Raw genomic sequence first — 19,997 nt, 5'->3', positions numbered from 1 at the left:
TTTGGGTCAATCTATGTATGTGAACAGGCATTTTCAGTGATGAAATATGTGACTGACAAGCTCAAATCGGTCTTATGTAGCAAAATTTGAATTCGTTTTATTTTTATTGGGTAAAAGTAGAGACTCAGAGCTACAAAATGGTATATCATACACTACAGTTGAGGAACAATGGGAATGTAATTCTGCTTTGAAAGTTGATACACTTGTAAACTCACTTTTGAGAAAAGGGCATTTGAAAGTTTTGGTACCTACTGGAGAAGTCTCCATTGTCTACACCCATTCAGCATTGTTCACACCCTCTTAAGCCAGCCCCACCCATCTCTTTAAGGATTCACATGTGAGGTCATGTACTAAACAGTGAGTCTTGTAGGAAAAGTAGTAGCCTACAATAAGGAACAATTACAGGTAAACAGTGTCTAGATAAAAATGTTATAAATATTAGACACTTACCCAGACACACTTGTCTAAATTGATGGTCATGTGAAATAAATATTATAACCCCCAGCCACATCCATTGGTGGAAAAAGTACCAAATTGTCAGAGTAAAAGTATAATTAATTTCAAATTCCTTATTAAACCAGATGGCTATCACGCCATGGTCATAGTGTTTTGTGTTTTCATTATATATTTGGTTAGGCCAGGGTGTGACATGGGTTTATGTGTTGTGTTTCGTATTGGGGTTTTATAGGATTTGGGATTGCGAATGATTAGGGGTGTGTCTAGTTAGGCTTGGCTGCCTGAGGCGGTTCTCAATCAGAGTCAGGTGATTCTTGTTGTCTCTGATGGGGAACCGTATTTAGGTAGCCTGGGTTTCACTTTGTATTTCGCGGGTGATTGTTCCTGTCTCTGTGTAGTGTTCACCAGATAGGCTATAATAGGTTTCACGTTCCGTTTGTTGTTTTGTATTTATTTAGTTATTTCATGTATCGCGATCCTTCATTAAAGTCATGAGTAACCACCACGCTGCATTTCGGTCCTCTCTTTCGACAAACGAAGAACGACGTTACACTGTAGCTACTGTTTAACGTCAGCTGGCTAACTAACAGCAAGCTTTAACTAGCAATACAGACAGATTGTCATAGCTAAAGTTAACCAATATGTTAGCTAGCCAATATTAGGCTATAACTAGCAATGCGAAATGGCATTCTGAGAAAACTACACTAACGTTACACACACTTCTTACACAAGTTAATGTTAGCGAGCAAGCCAGCCACCTAACCTCAGCTGACGTTTGCTAGCTAACTGGGGTCTTTTGTTAAGACATGTCACGCTAACGTTAGCTAGCTCAAATATGAAATATAATCCCAATCCATAGAGTAACGTTACTATCAATACAAACCGATGGCAAGCTATCTTATAAAGCTAAATCCATCGAACTCCAGCTGACTAGCTAACAGCAAGCTTTAGAAACGTATATCTGAATCTGTAGCTAGATTCTTACCTGTATACATGGATGAAAGCTTCACGGCAGACTGCTACACATTTTATAAAACAGCCGGTGTTGTTTCTGTTTAGTTTGCACAGATTGTTTGGCCGGTTGTGTTCCACTGATTTCAAAACGTGTTATTTTCAGAGTGAGAGAGTCAGCATTGCATGGCACGATCGTCCAGATAGTAGTCCATCACAACTTTCTCACTGACCTTTGTCGATAGTGTCACGTCAGTATGAATGAGTCGGGAGACAGACGCAGGAATGTGTAATCGTTTTTTTATTGCACCCAAATTACAACGTGCGGTGTAAAAACACGGGGACGAAGACCAAACTAACACGTAACAAAAACAAAAAGAGCGAGGAGCACCTCGACTAAATAACACATGTGCACAATGATTAACACACGGGATGAGACCCGTAATCATCTGCGCAATCCATAATGGCACAAAAGCCAAAACACACAGCACAGGTACGTACTCACAAGCACCAACGGACATTGTAACAACAGCCCAATGGAAACCAAAGGGCACACTTATACAAGTACTAATCAGTGGGAATAGGGGACAGGTGTGCGAAATGAAAGTTCCGGAGGGATACGTGACAGATCCTGATCAATTCAGGGCAGAAATGTTATTGAGAGCAGTAGCAACATATTCACAGCTCTCCATGGCTAAAGTTCTATCTTTAAAAAAAACTGCATTACGAGCAGCTCATTTTATAGACACAAGATGCAACACTGCAGACCAATCCAAACTCATCTCTTGGCATGTCCAGCCCACTCATTATCTGAGCCAATCATGGCTAGTGGGAAGGTCGCTGGCTTTCTCTGTGGCTAAACCAACTAGGCTCGTAATTTAACAATTTTATTCTTATTTACAAATGACATACAAGTTTGATATTAAGGCATGTTCACATGGTCGAGAAGGCTTTTCTGCCAAAAATGCATTTTGATTAAAAAAACATGTTTAATGTTCAAAAGGCTCTCCTGTAAAGTCATGACTTGCGACATATGCCTAGTTTCCTGAATTGGGTCACAAATAACAAGTCAAGACACAGATCATCTCTTACATCGCTCACCTCTCAGCAATCCTGCTCATAGCGACGTCAGAAACTATACCTGACTTCACTGCTCTAGTCAATGCCCATCAGAGTCTTCACTCCTCACACTGATTGAGTAGTTTAAATGTAATGTTGAGCTCTCTCTCGTTCTTGTGTTTTTGTGCATACCCATTATCAAGAGTTCTATCTGTGGTGCAGAATGCACAGTGCACTTTTCCCTCCGTGTAGTTCATTGCATGTTTAATAATGAAAATACTTATCTGAAAGTTGAGTTAAATATCAATATTCAAAATCAATGTTGATTTCTCTGTACAGTGCCTATATGAAGTCTACAGCCCCTTTTTTTTTAAAAACATTATTCTGCCTTAAAATTAAATCTATAAAGGGATTACATTTTTTTATATATACAGATCTACACATTTTCAAAGTAAAATAAAGTTGTAGAAAAATCATAATTGTATAAGTCTCCACCCCTCTGTTATTACTTGTTAGAAGCACATTTGGCAGCCATTAACTTTTTTAAGTAATTTTTTATTAAGATTCTACCAACTTTTGACAACTCTTAGGGCAACATATTGTTTTTGTCAAATTGCTCAAGCTCATTCAATTTGGTGGGGAATCATTGATGGACAGCAATATTCAAACCTTGTTTGATTTTCAAGTAAATTTAAGTCAGGACTGAGACTAGACCGATACGGTCCTAGGAATATATAAATCCTGCATGATTTTGTGCTGGAATTTGTCCTGCAGAAATATCAAAATCCTGCAGGATTCATGCTGGGATTTACTTGGTCCTTCAGGAATTGCCATATCCTGCAGAAATATCAAAATCCTGCAGGATTCATGCTGGGATTTACTTGGTCCTTCAGGAATTGCCATATCCTGCAGGAATATCTAAATGATTCAGGTTTTGGTCCTGCAGGATTCCTGCAGGAATTGTCATGGTCCTACAGGAATTGCCACAGGAATTGTTCTGCAGGATTCATGCTGGGATTTAGTTGGTCTTACAGGAATATCAACGTCTTGCAGGTTTTGGTCCTGCAGGATTCCTGAAGGAAGTATTATGTTTGTGCAGGATTCCTGTAGGACTAGTCATCATGGACTTTTTCTGCAGGATTTTGTCAAGCCTACAGGATTCCTGCAGGAAACCTGCACAATTCCTTCACAAAAGGTTGAATTCCTGCAGGACTTTTTTGTTATACGCCCATCCATCCCAACCAAGCACCTTTTGTTTTAGCCTAAGTAACCTTCTATCTTATGTATCCATTTCAAACATAACATATCATACTCATTTGATTGTCCTGGATTTATGTTTCCTATATTACGTCTAGTCTGAGACTTGGGGAATTCAGAACAGTAATAAGTTAGCTCATACGTTTTCACACAATACAGAGACAGTTGTGAGGAAACAAGTTTTATTACTTCTTTGCAGACTGTGTAATGTGCTTTACAGTAAAAATTGTAATTATTCAAAATGATGAACATCATTAATAAAAATAGTCCCAACTGAAAAATGGTTTCCTTCATGTAGTGGAAAAATGTACAATTTACTGATGACAACTGTTCTTACCATCTTACAGCAGCAGTGAAATCTAAGTACCATAAAAACTAGCCTTTACTAAGGTGTGGAATATTTTCATTATTGAGTAAACATTGAGTGTAAATTGTTGGGATGACTTAATTCTTAACATTGAAATCAGCCTGAAAGTACAGTATGTGGCTGAGCTCTTTTTTTTTAGCAGTAAACTCAAATGAATTAATTATACAGAAAAAACTACCCTAATTCTATTGGTCTCCAGCACCATTTTAATCAAAATGTAAGAACAATATCGAGACAAATTATAATTGGCAGTTTCAACATTTTATATGAACTAATCCAGCATTCGTGTTTCCAGTTTCAATGTTCCTCTTTTCTATGCAGGAATTTGGGAAAAGCGGAATCTCAACATTCCCAGTTGGAATGCAGGAATGTGCGAATAAAGTGTTTGAGTACTTAACTTTCACCCCAGAATGTCTTTCCCTTACAAACATTTAAAAAACTTAAAAATGGTAGAAAGGTCAACGTTCAAATGTGTATATTTGCAGGTTAAGTATCCGGGTGTGATTGTCAACACCACAAGGCTGTCAGTTTAGAAGTCCAACTTCATTGACAAATACATCTGATGAAGAAGGCATGAAGAGTGTGTATATAGTGTATAGGAATTTGTTGGTGAAAATGTGTATTCTTGCAGTGTGTTTGTGTGCATGACATGTATGATCAGTATCTATGCTTTCTAGGAATGTTTTTTTGACTTTAGAGAAATGTCAAAGTTTTAAGACATTCAAATAATTCAATAGACCATCAAAGTGGGAAAAGAGCTATTAACAAATTCCAAAATCAGCTAAATGATTCCCTTCCTCTCTTCCTTTTTTCTCTCCATCCCTCTGTCAGTCAGCCTGTCCGTCGGTAGCAGGCGTCGTGGTAGGACGTGGCGTTGAGGACACCGAACATGTCTTTCCTGACGAAAGACAGGAAGTTACCCAGGGGGCATAGCGGTTGTGTAGCATGGCGGTCATGTGAGCGACAGAAAGTGGTATGGAATGTTACGTCCTCTCCGTTGTACAGAACCCTCACAAACATGTTACCACCTTTTGACCTCTCCCCTTTCACCCCAGAAGCCTTATTCTGACTCTGTCGTTGCCCCTTACGTGGTCCCTGCGTTGCGTGCGGACTCTTCCACAGCTCAAACACAACCCTTGCTGCAAACCTCGGGAACAATGCCTCCTCCAAGCCCAGGGCGCTTAGTAACGGCGCCACGGTGACGTCGTGAGCCGAGGACAGGGTGAACACCTCCTCTCCAGCGCGGGGTTTTCGGCCCGGAGCGTAGGCCTTGGCGACGCGCTCCAACCTGTTGGCGGTGCGGTTGAGGTAGGGGTGCATGGCGAGCACGGCGTAGCGGCGATACAGTCCCACCCTCCTCCTGTCCACCTCGTCCTCTAACTGCTGTCTCCGGATCACAGCGAACTGGGCCAGAGTCAGACAGCCCCCACTGCCGAGAGCACTCCCTGCTGACACACAGGGGAAGGACAGGCCGTGGCACAGGTGGCACAGCAGAGAGTCTATAGGGTTGGCAGCTCTGAGCTGGCGCGGGGGCAGACCTAGCGTACGGGCCATGTCTGCGTAGGTCCTCTCCAGTTCAGTGTCTGCCGCTCTGAGGCGGTACTGTCTCCTCTGCTCCTCCTCCAGATAGGGGTTCCTGGCAGGACAGTCGCAGGCTGAACCACAGAACAACGTGCTCCACTGGTGGTGGACTGTCAGAAGGCTCCAGTCAAAGTCTGGCAGGAACCCATACAGAAGAGCCATCCCGCTCTGGAGGGTGCGGCTCCTGCCCGTAGTCTCCACCCACACTTGCTTGGTCGACCAATCGGGCGGGAGGAGTTTGTGGCGCTTGTAGGCTTGGCGAAGGAGCTGGCCATTGCGTAAATGCTGCACTACACCTAAAGAGGGAAAGACAGAGATTGGTTGCACATTTCAGGTATAAAACCAGCCTGTTCGGGTGGTTCTTTACATATCTTTAATGTGATTGATTGGTTGGTTACCTGTCTGAGTTAGCTCGCCCATTTCACATGCGCTGTGGTTAGGGAGACGGGGCAACGAGCTAAGAGTCCCCTCCCAGCGGCCATGCCCCCCCTGGGCCATGTGGCCAATGAAAGATTTTAGCTGGGGGTGGGAGGGCTTCCTGGAAGGGGGTGGGAGGGCTTCCTGGAAGGGGGAGAGAGATGAGAGGGGGGTGTTAAGTGACATGATTAATATGTGACATGTGGAAGGAAAGAACCCTTTGTATGGGGTGAAAACTAGAGTTAAAGTAGTATGCAGTCTTGCACTGTTATGTCTCTACCACCAGGGAGCTGTCTAACACAACACTGACTGAGCCTAGTTCGATGTGTGGTAGATAGAGTATGAGGGCTATATAAACACAATCAGCAGGGACATGGCTACAGAGACAAGAGCATCATCTTTACCTCACAGTGAGGTCAGTGTACAGTCAGGGCAGGGGATGATCAGTCAAAGATCTAAACGATTAGAGATGATAGAGGATTACAGTTTAATATATCAAATCTGGGAGCTGCAGCTCAACCGCACCATAGTTTTACAGATGAAAGATTATTTATGGGGTGGCAGGTTCAACGGTACACACGAGCACGCACACACACACATACATGAGCACGCACACACACACATACACGAGCACGCACACACACACATACACGAGCACGCACACACACACATACACGAGCACGCACACACACACATACACGAGCACGCACACACACACATACACGAGCACGCACACACACACATACACGAGCACGCACACACACACATACACGAGCACGCACACACACACATACACGAGCACGCACACACACACATACATGAGCACGCACACACACACATACATGAGCACGCACACACACACATACATGAGCACGCACACACACACATACATGAGCACGCACACACACACATACATGAGCACGCACACACACACATACATGAGCACGCACACACACACATACATGAGCACGCACACACGCACACACACACATACATGAGCACGCACACACACACATACATGAGGGCGCACACACACACATACATGAGCACGCACACACACACACATACATGAGCACGCACACACACACATACATGAGCATGCACACACACATACATACATGAGCACGCACACACACACACATACATGAGCACGCACACACACACACATACATGAGCACGCACACACACACACATACATGAGCATGCACACACACACACAGGGACACTGGTTTCCATAACAATCCAGTTCTGAGACATCATCCAAAACCACATCACATCCTATCATTAGTCTCAGATTCGACATGGTTTGTCATGATTGGTTGAAACATTGACCCTAAATCTATGCCTTCCACCACAGAATAGTATTACGTCATGAAATCCCGTTTGCCAAGCAGCCCATCTCTAACATTCAGCAGGCAGCTCCAGTCTCTAACTAACATTTGCCAGGCAGCTCCAGTCTCTAACTAACGTTTGCCAGGCAGCTCCAGTCTCTAACTAACGTTTGCCAGGCAGCTCCAGGCTCTAAATAACATTTGCCAGGCAGCTCCAGTCTCTAACTAACGTTTGCCAGGCAGCTCCAGTCTCTAACTAACATTGGCCAGGCAGCTCCAGTCTCTAACTAACGTTTGCCAGGCAGCTCCAGTCTCTAACTAACATTTGCCAGGCAGCTCCAGTCTCTAAATAACGTTTGCCAGGCAGCTCCAGTCTCTAACTAACGTTTGCCAGGCAGCTCCAGTCTCTAACTAACGTTTGCCAGGCAGCTCCAGTCTCTAAATAACGTTTGCCAGGCAGCTCCAGTCTCTAAATAACGTTTGCCAGGCAGCTCCAGTCTCTAACTAACATTGGCCAGGCAGCTCCAGTCTCTAACTAACATTGGCCAGGCAGCTCCAGTCTCTAAATAACGTTTGCCGGGCAGCTCCAGTCTCTAACTAACGTTTGCCGGGCAGCTCCAGTCTCTAACTAACGTTTGCCGGGCAGCTCCAGTCTCTAACTAACGTTTGCCGGGCAGCTCCAGTCTCTAAATAACGTTTGCCGGGCAGCTCCAGTCTCTAACTAACGTTTGCCGGGCAGCTCCAGTCTCTAACTAACGTTTGCCGGGCAGCTCCAGTCTCTAACTAACGTTGGCCGGGCAGCTCCAGTCTCTAACTAACGTTTGCCAGGCAGCTCCAGTCTCTAACTAACATTTGCCAGGCAGCTCCAGTCTCTAACTAACGTTTGCCAGGCAGCTCCAGTCTCTAAATAACGTTTGCCAGGCAGCTCCAGTCTCTAAATAACGTTTGCCAGGCAGCTCCAGTCTCTAACTAACGTAGCCAGGCAGCTCCAGTCTCTAAATAACGTTTGCCAGGCAGCTCCAGTCTCTAACTAACGTTTGCCAGGCAGCTCCAGTCTCTAACTAACGTTTGCCAGGCAGCTCCAGTCTCTAACTAACGTTTGCCAGGCAGCTCCAGTCTCTAACTAACGTTGGCCAGGCAGCTCCAGTCTCTAACTAACGTTTGCCAGGCAGCTCCAGTCTCTAACTAACATTTGCCAGGCAGCTCTAGTCTCTAACTAACGTTTGCCAGGCAGCTCCAGTCTCTAAATAACATTGGCCAGGCAGCTCCAGTCTCTAACCAACGTTTGCCAGGCAGCTCCAGTCTCTATCTAACATTGGCCAGGCAGCTCCAGTCTCTAACCAACGTTTGCCAGGCAGCTCCAGTCTCTAAATAATGATGCTTTATGCTGGTGTTAGATTTAACATTCTTCTATTCTATTGACGAGAGAGAGAGAGAGAGAGAGAGAGAGAGAGAGAGAGAGAGAGAGAGAGAGAGAGAGAGAGAGAGAGAGAGAGAGAGAGAGCGACTGAACGCCTCCAATGAGAGGAAGAGAGGAAGAGAGAGAGAGAGAGAGACTGAACGCCTCCAATGAGAGAGAGAGAGAGAGAGAGAGAGAGAGAGAGAGAGAGAGAGAGAGAGAGAGAGAGACTAAAGAGGGGGAATAGTTTCCAGCTGGAGAGACCGCAGACAGACAGAGACAGTGGGTCGACTTGGCATGCTCGTGCCAGCTATGGGGAATTACATGCAGACACACACTCGAACAGTCCCCTAGGATCCTGCCTATAACCCATATGCTAGTGCAGAATAGATCCCCATAATTACACACTGGTCAGAATAAAAACAGACCCAGATTGTAGACCTTTATAAATGTAAATCTCTCTCTCCCAAGCACACACACATAATCCACACACACCCCAGAGACAAAACAGCCTGCTCAAACACACGTCTGCTGTATCTATTGAGGGCACTCAGGAAAACAACCTCTCACTCAACGTCAACAAAACAAAGGAGATGATCTTGGACTTCAGGAAACAGCAGAGGAAGCACCCTCCTATCCACATTGAAGGGACAGTAGTGGAGAAGGTGGAAAGTTTTAAGTTACTCGGAGTACACATCACAGACAAACTGAAATGGTCCACCCACACAGACAGTGTGATAAAGAAGGTGAAACAGTGCCTCTTCAATCTCAGGAGGCTGAAGAAATTTGGCCTGACAAACTTTTACAGCCTGTTGGGCTGTATCGCCGGCTGGTACAGCAACTGCACCGCCCTCAAGCGCAAGGCTCTCCAGACAGTGGTGCGGTCTGCACAACGCAATACCGGGGGCAAACTACCTGCCCTCCAGGACACCTACAGCACCCAATATCACAGGAAGGCCAAAAAGATCATCAAGGACAACAACCACCCGAGCCACTGACTGTTCACCCCGCTATCATCAAGAAGGCGAGGTCAGTACAGGTGCATCAAAGTTGGGACCGAGAGACTGAAAAACAGTTTGTGAAATATAACATACTGTTGAAGGCCATCAGACTGCTAAACAGCAATCACTAACTCAGAGAGGCTGCTGCCTACATAGAGTGTCACGACTTGGCCATAGAGAGGCTTTTATTCTCTATTTTGGTTAGGTCAGGGTGTGACTAGGGTGGGCATTCTATGTACATTTTCTATGTTTTGTTATCCTTTGGTGTTTGGCCGGGTGTGGTTCTCAATCAGAGGCAGCTGTCTATCGTTGTCTCTGATTGAGAACCATACTTAGGTAGCCTTTTCCCACCTGTGTGGTGTGGGTAGTTATTTTCTGTTTAGTGTGTTTTGCACCTGACGGAGCTGTTTCGGTTGTTCGTTTGTTGTTTAGTGTTCAGCTTTACCATTAAAATGACGATCACGTACACGCTGCGCATTGGTCCTCACCTTCTTCCACCAACGGCCGTTACAGAACTACCCACCACCAAAGGACCAAGCAGCATGGTAAGGAGGAGCAGCGCTATCTGGAGAAATGGACATGGGAGGAGATACTGGAAGGCAAGGGACCCTGGGCACAGGCTGGGGAGTATCGCCGTCCACAGGAGGAACTGGAGGCAGCTAAGGCTGAGCGGAAACACTATGAGGAGTTGGCACGGCTGGCAAGGAAGCCCGAGAGGCAGCCCCTCAAAAAATTGGGGGGGCACACGGGGAGTGTGGCAGAGTCAGGATTCAGACCTGAGCCAACTCCCCGTGCTTACCGTAAGGAGCCGAGGATGGAACCAGAGCCAGTCGGGGTGGAATTGGAGGTGAGCGAAGGGAGCGAAGCAGAGACAGTGAAAGAGTTAATGGGGAGATTGGAGGAGAGAGTTATGAGGGAGTTGCTGTGTTGGTGCATGAGGCACGACATCCGCCAAACGGAGCGTGTCCGGGATTTGATGTCACCTGAGTCAGCTCTCCATACTCGCCCTGAGGTGCGTGCTAGCCGTCTGGTGAAGACTGTGCCAGCCCCATGCACCAGGCCTCCTGTGCGCCTCCCTAGCCCTGCACGTCCTGTGCCAGCTCGGCGCTACAGCTCTCCAAGAATCACCTTCATTTCTCAGAACAAGAATAGACTGATGAGTTTCTGAAGAAAGTTCTTTGTTTCTGGCTATTTTGAGCCTGTAATCAAACCCACAAATGCTGATGCTCCAGATACTCAACTAGTCTAAAGACCAGTTTTATTGCTTATGGCAGTTTCTGATAACATATTATTTATAGAGAGGGAAGTCATTGCTGTGGCTCTTGCTGCACATTCTCAAAAGCAAAGATCAGGGCAGGAAGGGCTCTTTCAGACCTGGCTTCCCTCAGTCAAAAGTGTGTGTGAAAAGAGTGTGCGTGAGAGAGATTGTTTGTGTGTGTAATAAGAACAACAGTTTTCAGCTGTGATAACATAATTGCAAAAGTTGTTTTTAATGATCAATTAGCCTTTTAAAATCATAATCTTGGATTAGCTAACACAGCGTGCCATTGGAACACAGGAGTGATGGTTGCTGATAATGGGCCTCTGTACACATATTCTATTAAGAATCAGCCGTTTCCAGCTACAATAGTCAGTCATTTACAACATTAACAATGTCTACACTGTATTTCTGATCTATTTTATTTTAATGGACAAAAAATGTGCTTTTCTTTAAAAAACAAGGATATGTGACCCCAAACTTTTGAACGGTAGTTTATATGTACAAATTCGTATTCCTCCCTTTAGATTTGTGTGTATTAGGTAGTTGTTGGGGAATTGTTAGATATTACTGCACTGTCGGAACTAGAAGCACAAGCATTTCACTACACTCACATTAACATCTGCTAACCATGTGTATGTGACCAATAACATTTGATTTGATTTATTGCAGCTCCAGCAAAACAAAGATCTTCTCTCAGGAGGTCCACAGTTCAACATCCCCAAGTCTACCTTCATCCCTCACTCTCTCTCTGTCTCACACTCTTGTTTTCTCTCCATGAATCCTTCCCACTCTCTCCGCTTGGCTGTGTCGCCTTGCATCTATCCATTTCTCTCTCTCTCCTCCCTCGCTCCTTTCAGCTCTAACTTGGAGTGGAATGTCGGTGCTGAGAGCCAGATGGCAGTGAATACTGGTCAGAGAGAGAGGTGCACTGGGGGAAAGAGGGAGAGAGACAGAAAGGCAGAGAGAGAGAGCGCGAGTACAGACACAAACTCAGAATGCACGAGCGCTCATGTGGGTTTGAGTCACAGGAGGCTGCTGAGGGGAGGATGGCTCATAATAATGGCTGGAACAGAGTAAATGGAATGGCATCAAACACATGGAAACCTTGTTTGATGTATTTCATACCATTCCACTGATTCCACTCCAGTCATTACAACGAGCCCAAATAAGGTGCCACCAACCTCCTGTGATTTGGGTTATGCCTTCTTGTGACATGCCAAACATTAGTGAAGATTCATAGCAGACATTCACCAGTCCTCTCAGCTCTGTGAAGGCCAGGCCCAGTGGCCACAGATGACTCAGATTACTGACTCTTCCTCTGCAAGACCCATCAGCTCAGAATGAAATGCCCATGTTGAATTTGCAAATGGCCAGAGACTAAGATATCCCAAAAAGAGGATTGGGGAGGAATTTATCAGCCATCTGTTTAGAATGAAGTCACCGGGGATCACTCTGTTGTGCCAATCAAAGTAGATAGAACCCAAGTGCCCTCACACACACAAACAATCTCTCTCACGCACACTCTTTTCACACACACTTTTGACTGAGGGAAGCCAGGTCTGAAAGAGCCCTTCCTGCCCTGATCTTTGCTTTTGAGAATGTGCAGCAAGAGCCACAGAAATGACTTCCCTCTCTATAAATAATATGTTATCAGAAACTGCCATCTGCATGATGAGGCAGAGATACAGTTGTACACAGAGATAGAAAATGATATGGGAAGATGAGAACATGAAAAAGAGAGAGGATATCAAAATGTTTGTCAGAAATACTCCACACATCATGTGCTAAGTCATTTCTCAGTGGAGAGTATTTCTGACAGAGACTGTATTGCTTCTTCACAGCAGCATGGAAAATCGTGTTTTTCAAATCAAGTGAGATAAGAGGCAGCAAAACCTTGTGTGTGTGTGTGTGTGTGTGTGTGTGTGTCTGTCTGTGTGTGTGTATGTGTGTGTCTGTGTGTGTCTGTGTGTCTGTGTGTGTGTCTGTGTGTGTTTGTGTGTGTGTGTGTATCCATCTGCACCAGAGAGTGGCAGCAGAACAGCAAACACAACACCACAGTGACAAAATGAGAGTGATAAAAGTAAAATGGAGAGACAGAATGACTGTTGGACAGTCAACAATGTCCTGATGCTCCTAGGTGCCATTGAAAGTGAATATGTGGCCCCAGGCAGGACATGCACCTCCCTGACACTCTTGATAATTACATAGCAAACACATCTCAGCTCTAACCCCGGAGGGAGCACTACATCTAACACAGTCAGACTGAACATCTTGTAGCTCCACATCACACACTGCATAACCATGGTTAATCACTTTGACTAACAACAACAGCTCCTTTTCTCTTCTTTATAGCAATTATTGCTTAAGTTTTCCACCGACATGCTAACCAGAAACTCTTCAAAAGACGGGGGGTAATTTCACAAGACAAAGTGGTATCATTTTCTGGCTGCAGTCAAAACTGCATTTGATCTAATCTAATGATCTAATACTCTAATGATGTAATGATGTAATGATCTAATGCTCTAATGATGTAATGTAATTATCTAATGCTCTAATGATGTAATGATGTAATTATCTAATGCTCTAATGATGTAATGATCTAATGCTCTAATGATGTAATGTAATTATCTAATGATCTAATGATGTAATGATGTAATGATCTAATGCTCTAATGATGTAATGTAATTATCTAATGCTCTAATGATGTAATGATGTAATTATCTAATACTCTAATGATGTAATGATCTAATGCTCTAATGATGTAATGTAATTATCTAATGCTCTAATGATGTAATGATCTAATGCTCTAATGATGTAATGATCTAATGCTCTAATGATGTAATGATGTAATTATCTAATGCTCTAATGATGTAATGATGTAATTATCTAATACTCTAATGATGTAATGATCTAATGCTCTAATGATGTAATGATGTAATTATCTAATACTCTAATGATGTAATGATGTAATGATCTAATGCTCTAATGATGTAATGATGTAATTATCTAATGCTCTAATGATGTAATGATGTAATTATCTAATACTCTAATGATGTAATGATGTAATGATCTAATGATGTAATGATGTAATGATCTAATGCTCTAATGATGTAATGATCTAATGCTCTAATGCTCTAATGATCTAATGCTCTAATGATGTAATGATGTAATGATCTAATGCTCTAATGATGTAATGATCTAATGCTCTAATGATGTAATGATGTAATTATCTAATGCTCTAATGATGTAATGATCTAATGCTCTAATGATGTAATGATGTAATTATCTAATGCTCTAATGATGTAATGATCTAATGCTCTAATGATGTAATGATGTAATGCTCTAATGATGTAATGATGTAATTATCTAATACTCTAATGATGTAATGATGTAATGATCTAATGCTCTAATGATGTAATGATGTAATTATCTAATACTCTAATGATGTAATGATGTAATTATCTAATGCTCTAATGATGTAATGATCTAATGCTCTAATGATGTAATTATCTAATACTCTAATGATGTAATGATGTAATTATCTAATGCTCTAATGATGTAATGATGTAATTATCTAATACTCTAATGCTCTAATGATGTAATGATGTAATTATCTAATGATCAAATGATGTAATGGAAACTGTGGAGCTGGAGGGAAGAGCTAACATTTACAGCAGCCTCCAGTTCATTCAGGAGGACTTCTTTATTTAACAGAAGGCCTTCATCAATGAATAATAGGAAACGAGAGACTATTTGTTGCATCATCACTGGATGTTCAGTCAGTGGGCATAGCTCTCACCTCTTTGGGGACAGGGTGCAGTCGATGGCAGGCCGCTTGGTTTTGGGGATGGCGTAAAGGGGGTAACGGTCGCCATGGCGAATCATCACCTGGACAGACAGCAGCTTGTAGTCCACAGGGCTGTGTCCTGGGAGGGGAGAGGACCACACATTCATCATCATCATCACCATCATCACCACCATCATCATCATCATCACCACCATCATCAACACCATCACCATCATCAACATCCTCATCATCACCACCATCACCACCATCATCATCACCACCATCAACATCAACATCATCACCATCACCAACATCACCATCATCACCATCATCATAGAAGTAGTAGTGGTTGTAGCTGTCATAGTAAGGCTAGTTACGGTAGTAATAGTGATGATTTATAATAAAATACATTCTTGGTTTACAGATAACCTTGTAGTAGTATGTGATACAAGTAACTCCAATACTGATTGATATGAAGTGTTGCTGTCATGAGTTTGTGAGAGTGCATGGTTTGAATAAAGACTATAGTACTGTCCTGACTGACTGAGAGACCAACCATTTAAGCAGTCAGATGTTCTTCGAGACCACAGTGGCCTGGAGTCTTCTGGCCTGTGCAGAAGGTTTCGGATCAACTATTAAAAAAATAATAATAGTTTTCAATTTCGATAAAACATTTTTACCATGGCTCTCTATCCTCTGACCCTTTATCCTCTCTATCCTCTAACCCTGACCCTTTATCCTCTCTATCCCCTAACCATGACCCTTTATCCTCTCTATCCCCTAACCCTGACCCTCCAACCATGACCCTTTATCCTCTCTATCCTCTAACCCTGACCCTTTATCCTCTCTATCCCCTAACCATGACCCTTTATCCTCTCTATCCCCTAACCCTGACCCTCCAACCATGACCCTTTATCCTCTCTATCCTCTAACCCTGACCCTTTATCCTCTCTATCCTCTAACCCTGACCCTTTATCCTCTCTATCCTCTAACCCTGACCCTTTATCCTCTATCCTCTAACCCTGACCATTTATCCTCTCTATCCTCTAACCCTGACCCTTTATCCTCTCTATCCTCTAACCCTGACCCTTTATCCTCTCTATCCTCTAACCCTGACCCTTTATCCTCTCTATCCCCTAACCCTGACCCTTTATCCTCTCTATCCCCTAACCCTGACCCTTTATCCTCTCTATCCTCTAACCCTGACCCTTTATCCTCTCTATCCTCTAACCCTGACGCTTTATCCTCTCTATCCTCTAACCCTGACCCTTTATCCTCTCTATCCTCTAACCCTGACGCTTTATCCTCTCTATCCTCTATCCTCTAACCCTGACCCTTTATCCTCTCTATCCTCTAACCCTGACGCTTTATCCTCTCTATCCTCTATCCTCTAACCCTGACCCTTTATCCTCTATCCTCTAACCCTGACCCTTTATCCTCTCTATCCTCTAACCCTGACGCTTTATCCTCTCTATCCTCTAACCCTGACGCTTTATCCTCTCTATCCCCTAACCATGACCTTTTATCCTCTCTATCCTCTAACCATGACCTTTTATCCTCTTTATCCTCTAACCCTGACCCTTTATCCTCTCTATCCTCTAACCCTGACGCTTTATCCTCTCTATCCTCTAACCCTGACGCTTTATCCTCTCTATCCCCTAACCATGACCTTTTATCCTCTCTATCCTCTAACCATGACCTTTTATCCTCTCTATCCTCTAACCATGACCCTTTATCCTCTCTATCCTCTAACCATGACACTTTATCCTCTCTATCCTCTAACCATGACCCTTTATCCTCTCTATCCTCTAACCATGACCCTTTATCCTCTCTATCCTCTAACCATGACCCTTTATCCTCTCTATCCTCTAACCATGACCCTTTATCCTCTCTTTCCTCTAACCATGACCCTTTATACCATCTATCCTCTAACCATGACCCTTTATCCTCTCTATCCTCTAACCATGACCCTTTATACTATCTATCCTCTAACCATGACCCTTTATCCTCTCTATCCTCTAACCATGACCCTTTATCCTCTCTTTCCTCTAACCATGACACTTTATCCTCTCTATCCTCTAACCATGACCCTTTATCCTCTCTATCCTCTAACCATGACCCTTTATCCTCTCTTTCCTCTAACCATGACACTTTATCCTCTCTATCCTCTAACCATGACCCTTTATCCTCTCTATCCTCTAACCATGACCTTTTATCCGCTCTATCCTCTAACCATGACCCTTTATCCTCTCTTTCCTCTAACCATGACACTTTATCCTCTCTATCCTCTAACCATGACCCTTTATCCTCTCTATCCTCTAACCATGACCCTTTATCCTCTCTTTCCTCTAACCATGACCCTCTATCCTCTAACCCTGACCCTTTATCCTCTCTATCCCCTAACCATGACCTTTTATCCTCTCTATCCTCTAACCATGACCTTTTATCCTCTCTATCCTCTAACCATGACCCTTTATCCTCTCTATCCTCTAACCCTGACCCTTTATCCTCTCTATCCTCTAACCCTTTATCCTCTCTATCCTCCAACTAACCATGACCCTTTATCCTCTCTATCCTCTAACCCTGACCCTTTATCCTCTCTATCCCCTAACCCTGACCCTTTATCCTCTCTATCCCCTAACCATGACCCTTTATCCTCTCTATCATCTAACAATGACCCTTTATCCTCTCTATCCTCTGACCCTTTATCCTCTCTATCCTCTAACCCTGACCCTTTCTCCTCTCTATCCTCTAACCCTGACCCTTTATCCTCTCTATCCTCTAACCCTGACCCTTTATCCTCTCTATCCTCTAACCCTGACCCTTTATCCTCTCTATCCTCTAACCCTGACCCTTTATCCTCTCTATCCCCTAACCATGACCCTTTATCCTCTCTATCCCCTAACCCTGACCCTCCAACCATGACCCTTTATCCTCTCTATCCTCTAACCCTGACCCTTTATCCTCTCTATCCTCTAACCCTTACCCTTTATCCTCTCTATCCTCTAACCCTGACGCTTTATCCTCTCTATCCTCTAACCATGACCCTTTATCCTCTCTATCCTCTAACCCTGACCCTTTATCCTCTCTATCCTCTAACCATGACCGTTTATCCTCTCTATCCTCTAACCATGACCCTTTATACTATCTATCCTCTAACCATGACCCTTTATACTCTCTATCCTCTAACCATGACCCTTTATCCTCTCTATCCTCTAACCATGACCCTTTATCCTCTCTTTCCTCTAACCATGACCCTCTATCCTCTAACCCTGACCCTTTATCCTCTCTATCCCCTAACCATGACCTTTTATCCTCTCTATCCTCTAACCATGACCCTTTATCCTCTCTATCCTCTAACCATGACCCTTTATCCTCTCTATCCTCTAACCCTGACCCTTTCTCCTCTCTATCCTCTAACCCTGACCCTTTATCCTCTCTATCCCCTAACCATGACCCTTTATCCTCTCTATCCCCTAACCCTGACCCTCCAACCATGACCCTTTATCCTCTCTATCCTCTAACCCTGACGCTTTATCCTCTCTATCCTCTAACCCTGACCCTTTATCCTCTCTATCCTCTAACCCTGACCCTTTATCCTCTCTATCCTCTAACCCTGACGCTTTATCCTCTCTATCCTCTAACCCTGACCCTTTATCCTCTCTATCCTCTAACCCTGACCCTTTATCCTCTCTATCCTCTAACCATGACCCTTTATCCTCTCTATCCCCTAACCATGACCTTTTATCCTCTCTATCCTCTAACCATGACCCTTTATCCTCTCTATCCTCTAACCCTGACCCTTTATCCTCTCTATCCCCTAACCATGACCCTTTATCCTCTCTATCCCCTAACCATGACCTTTTATCCTCTCTATCCTCTAACCATGACCTTTTATCCTCTCAATCCTCTAACCATGACCCTTTATCCTCTCTATCCTCTAACCATGACACTTTATCCTCTCTATCCTCTAACCATGACCCTTTATCCTCTCTATCCTCTAACCATGACCCTTTATCCTCTCTTTCCTCTAACCATGACCCTTTATACTATCTATCCTCTAACCATGACCCTTTATCCTCTCTATCCTCTAACCATGACCCTTTATCCTCTCTATCCTCTAACCATGACCCTTTATCCTCTCTATCCTCTAACCATGACCTTTTATCCTCTCTATCCTCTAACCATGACCCTTTATACTCTCTATCCTCGAACCCTGACCCTTTATCCTCTCTATCTTCTAACCATGATCCTCTATCCTCCAACTAACCATGACCCTTTATCCTCTCTATCCTCTAACCCTGACCCTTTATCCTCTCTATCCCCTAACCATGACCCTTTATCCTCTCTATCCCCTAACCATGACCCTTTATCCTCTCTATCCCCTAACCCTGACCCTCCAACCATGACCCTTTATCCTCTCTATCCTCTAACCCTGACGCTTTATCCTCTCTATCCTCTAACCCTGACCCTTTATCCTCTCTATCCTCTAACCCTGACCCTTTATCCTCTCTATCCTCTAACCCTGACCCTTTATCCTCTCTATCCTCTAACCCTGACGCTTTATCCTCTCTATCCTCTAACCCTGACCCTTTATCCTCTCTATCCTCTAACCCTGACCCTTTATCCTCTCTATCCTCTAACCATGACCCTTTATCCTCTCTATCCCCTAACCATGACCTTTTATCCTCTCTATCCTCTAACCATGACCCTTTATCCTCTCTATCCTCTAACCCTGACCCTTTATCCTCTTTATCCCCTAACCATGACCCTTTATCCTCTCTATCCCCTAACCATGACCTTTTATCCTCTCTATCCTCTAACCATGACCTTTTATCCTCTCTATCCTCTAACCATGACCCTTTATCCTCTCTTTCCTCTAACCATGACACTTTATCCTCTCTATCCTCTAACCATGACCCTTTATCCTCTCTATCCTCTAACCATGACCCTTTATCCTCTCTTTCCTCTAACCATGACCCTTTATACTATCTATCCTCTAACCATGACCCTTTATCCTCTCTATCCTCTAACCATGACCCTTTATACTATCTATCCTCTAACCATGACCCTTTATACTCTCTATCCTCTAACCATGACCCTTTATCCTCTCTATCCTCTAACCATGAC

At 43.8% G+C, this 19,997-nt stretch overlaps 1 protein-coding gene across 2 annotated transcripts in view; it reads right to left on the bottom strand.

Moving 5' to 3' along the window:
• Positions 1-3,873: 3,873 nt before the first annotated feature.
• LOC115126175 (2-phosphoxylose phosphatase 1-like) overlaps positions 3,874-19,997 on the bottom strand; it is a 61,790-nt gene continuing 45,666 nt past the window's right edge. Inside the window, exons 3-5 of one of the 2 annotated variants that reach the window (XM_065024320.1) lie at positions 14,880-15,006; positions 6,070-6,209; positions 3,874-5,967 (exon numbers count right to left, since the gene is read on the bottom strand). In XM_065024320.1, coding sequence (XP_064880392.1) covers positions 4,922-5,967; positions 6,070-6,209; positions 14,880-15,006 — 1,313 coding nt within the window. In that variant the 3' untranslated portion in view covers positions 3,874-4,921. The remainder of the gene's footprint in view (positions 5,968-6,069; positions 6,210-14,879; positions 15,007-19,997) is intronic. The other variant, XM_065024319.1, reaches the window with a different exon arrangement.

This window comes from Oncorhynchus nerka, linkage group LG11 (genome assembly GCF_034236695.1).
Source record: "Oncorhynchus nerka isolate Pitt River linkage group LG11, Oner_Uvic_2.0, whole genome shotgun sequence".
In the NCBI taxonomy this organism is placed as follows: Eukaryota; Metazoa; Chordata; class Actinopteri; order Salmoniformes; family Salmonidae; genus Oncorhynchus; species Oncorhynchus nerka.
Note: the sequence above shows the minus strand (reverse complement) of the source record. Positions and strands in the feature narration are given on the sequence as shown.